Below are 1,531 nucleotides of genomic sequence, written 5' to 3'. Positions count from 1 at the left end.
TTGACGGTTAGTTTATCAATTCCCTTTGATACATTTCTACAGTGCTTTCCTAAAGCGGTAGCGGAAGCTGAGATTATTTTACGGAAGGCCGTAAGATTATGTTTAATTTGTGTTTCCAGTGAGGGAGAATTTGCGAGGTGCAAAGAAAGAATTTAACAAGACGGAAGATGACTTGAAGTCTCTGCAAAGCGTTGGGCAGATTATTGGAGAAGTTCTCAGGCCACTCGACAATGAACGCTGTAATTCTTCTTTGTTATTACCTGTGCATTTGTTTTGAGATCAAATTCTCTCAACTTGGTTGATATTGTTGGATTATGGCTGCCTTTTCTATTTCAGTGATTGTCAAAGCAAGCAGTGGACCAAGATATGTGGTTGGATGCCGTAGTAAGGTGGATAAGGAAAAATTGACTTCTGGTACTAGAGTGGTACTTGATATGACAACACTCACCATTATGAGGGCTCTTCCACGAGAAGTAAGTTAGATTTTTCAAGGGAAAATAAAAGTTATATACTATCCTCAAATGTATGATTGCCCTAAATGTTTTGATGTGATTGTATCTGCTAGGTAGATCCAGTTGTGTATAATATGCTGCATGAAGATCCGGGTAATGTTAGCTATTCTGCTGTGGGCGGTTTGTCCGATCAGATTAGAGAATTGAGGGAGTCTATTGAGCTACCTCTCATGAATCCCGAGCTTTTCCTTAGGGTTGGCATCAAACCTCCTAAGGTACTATCTCTCTATCGCTTTGATGTAATTACCAAATTGCGGTTTTTTTGTTTACTCACGTTATTTGTTCACTTTTCACTTAAAGGGTGTGCTTCTCTATGGTCCTCCTGGTACTGGCAAGACATTGTTGGCCAGAGCAATTGCGAGTAACATAGATGCCAACTTCTTAAAGGTAGAATTTTCTCCATGTGCAGAAAGGACTTTAATATTTCCCTCTTTCCCAGCTAAATTTTAGCATCTAGCTTCTCTCTTCTCTTCGTTGAAGTATAGGTTGTATCAAGTGCCATAATTGATAAGTACATTGGAGAAAGCGCAAGGTTAATACGGGAGATGTTTGGATATGCACGTGATCACCAGGTATGTTTTTATGTGGTATGAACATCTCTTTGTATGAACTATTAAGAAAGCTGTTTCTTAGCTCATGCACCATCCCTTTTTGTGCTTAGCCCTGCATAATTTTTATGGATGAGATTGATGCCATTGGTGGGCGGAGATTCAGTGAGGGAACAAGTGCAGATCGTGAAATTCAGCGTACATTGATGGAATTACTTAATCAGCTTGATGGATTTGATCAGCTTGGCAAGGTATGTCCGGATTTTTTGTTTACTGTGTGATGATGTGATGTCATATAACTAGCTGAAATGGAAAGTATAGGGCCTTAGATCTTGTTGTCGACTGTGCTAAGACTTGATTGTTTGTCTTAGATCTTATTTGGAATTTCTTACAAACATTTTGTTTTCCGAGAGAAATATATTAAACTTGAAACTGGTAAAACTGTAGGTCAAAATGATAATGGCCACAAAC

The 1,531-nt window shown here is 38.8% G+C and overlaps 1 protein-coding gene across 1 annotated transcript; it reads left to right on the top strand.

Annotated features, from left to right (window-relative positions):
• Nucleotides 1–52: 52 nt before the first annotated feature.
• Nucleotides 53–1,528, top strand: LOC111786821 (26S proteasome regulatory subunit S10B homolog B-like; the record flags this gene model as incomplete). The annotated part of the gene is made up of 7 exons (XM_023667041.1): nucleotides 53–239; nucleotides 337–473; nucleotides 566–727; nucleotides 813–899; nucleotides 998–1,084; nucleotides 1,174–1,311; nucleotides 1,508–1,528. Coding segments are annotated over exons 2-7 (534 nt in total), but the record flags the coding sequence as incomplete, so codon positions are not given.
• Nucleotides 1,529–1,531: the final 3 nt, after the last annotated feature.

The sequence above is a fragment of the Cucurbita pepo genome, unplaced genomic scaffold (genome assembly GCF_002806865.2).
Source record: "Cucurbita pepo subsp. pepo cultivar mu-cu-16 unplaced genomic scaffold, ASM280686v2 Cp4.1_scaffold002910, whole genome shotgun sequence".
In the NCBI taxonomy this organism is placed as follows: Eukaryota; Viridiplantae; Streptophyta; class Magnoliopsida; order Cucurbitales; family Cucurbitaceae; genus Cucurbita; species Cucurbita pepo.
The sequence above is the reverse complement of the archived record's forward strand: the minus strand, read 5'-3'. Positions and strand labels throughout refer to the sequence as shown.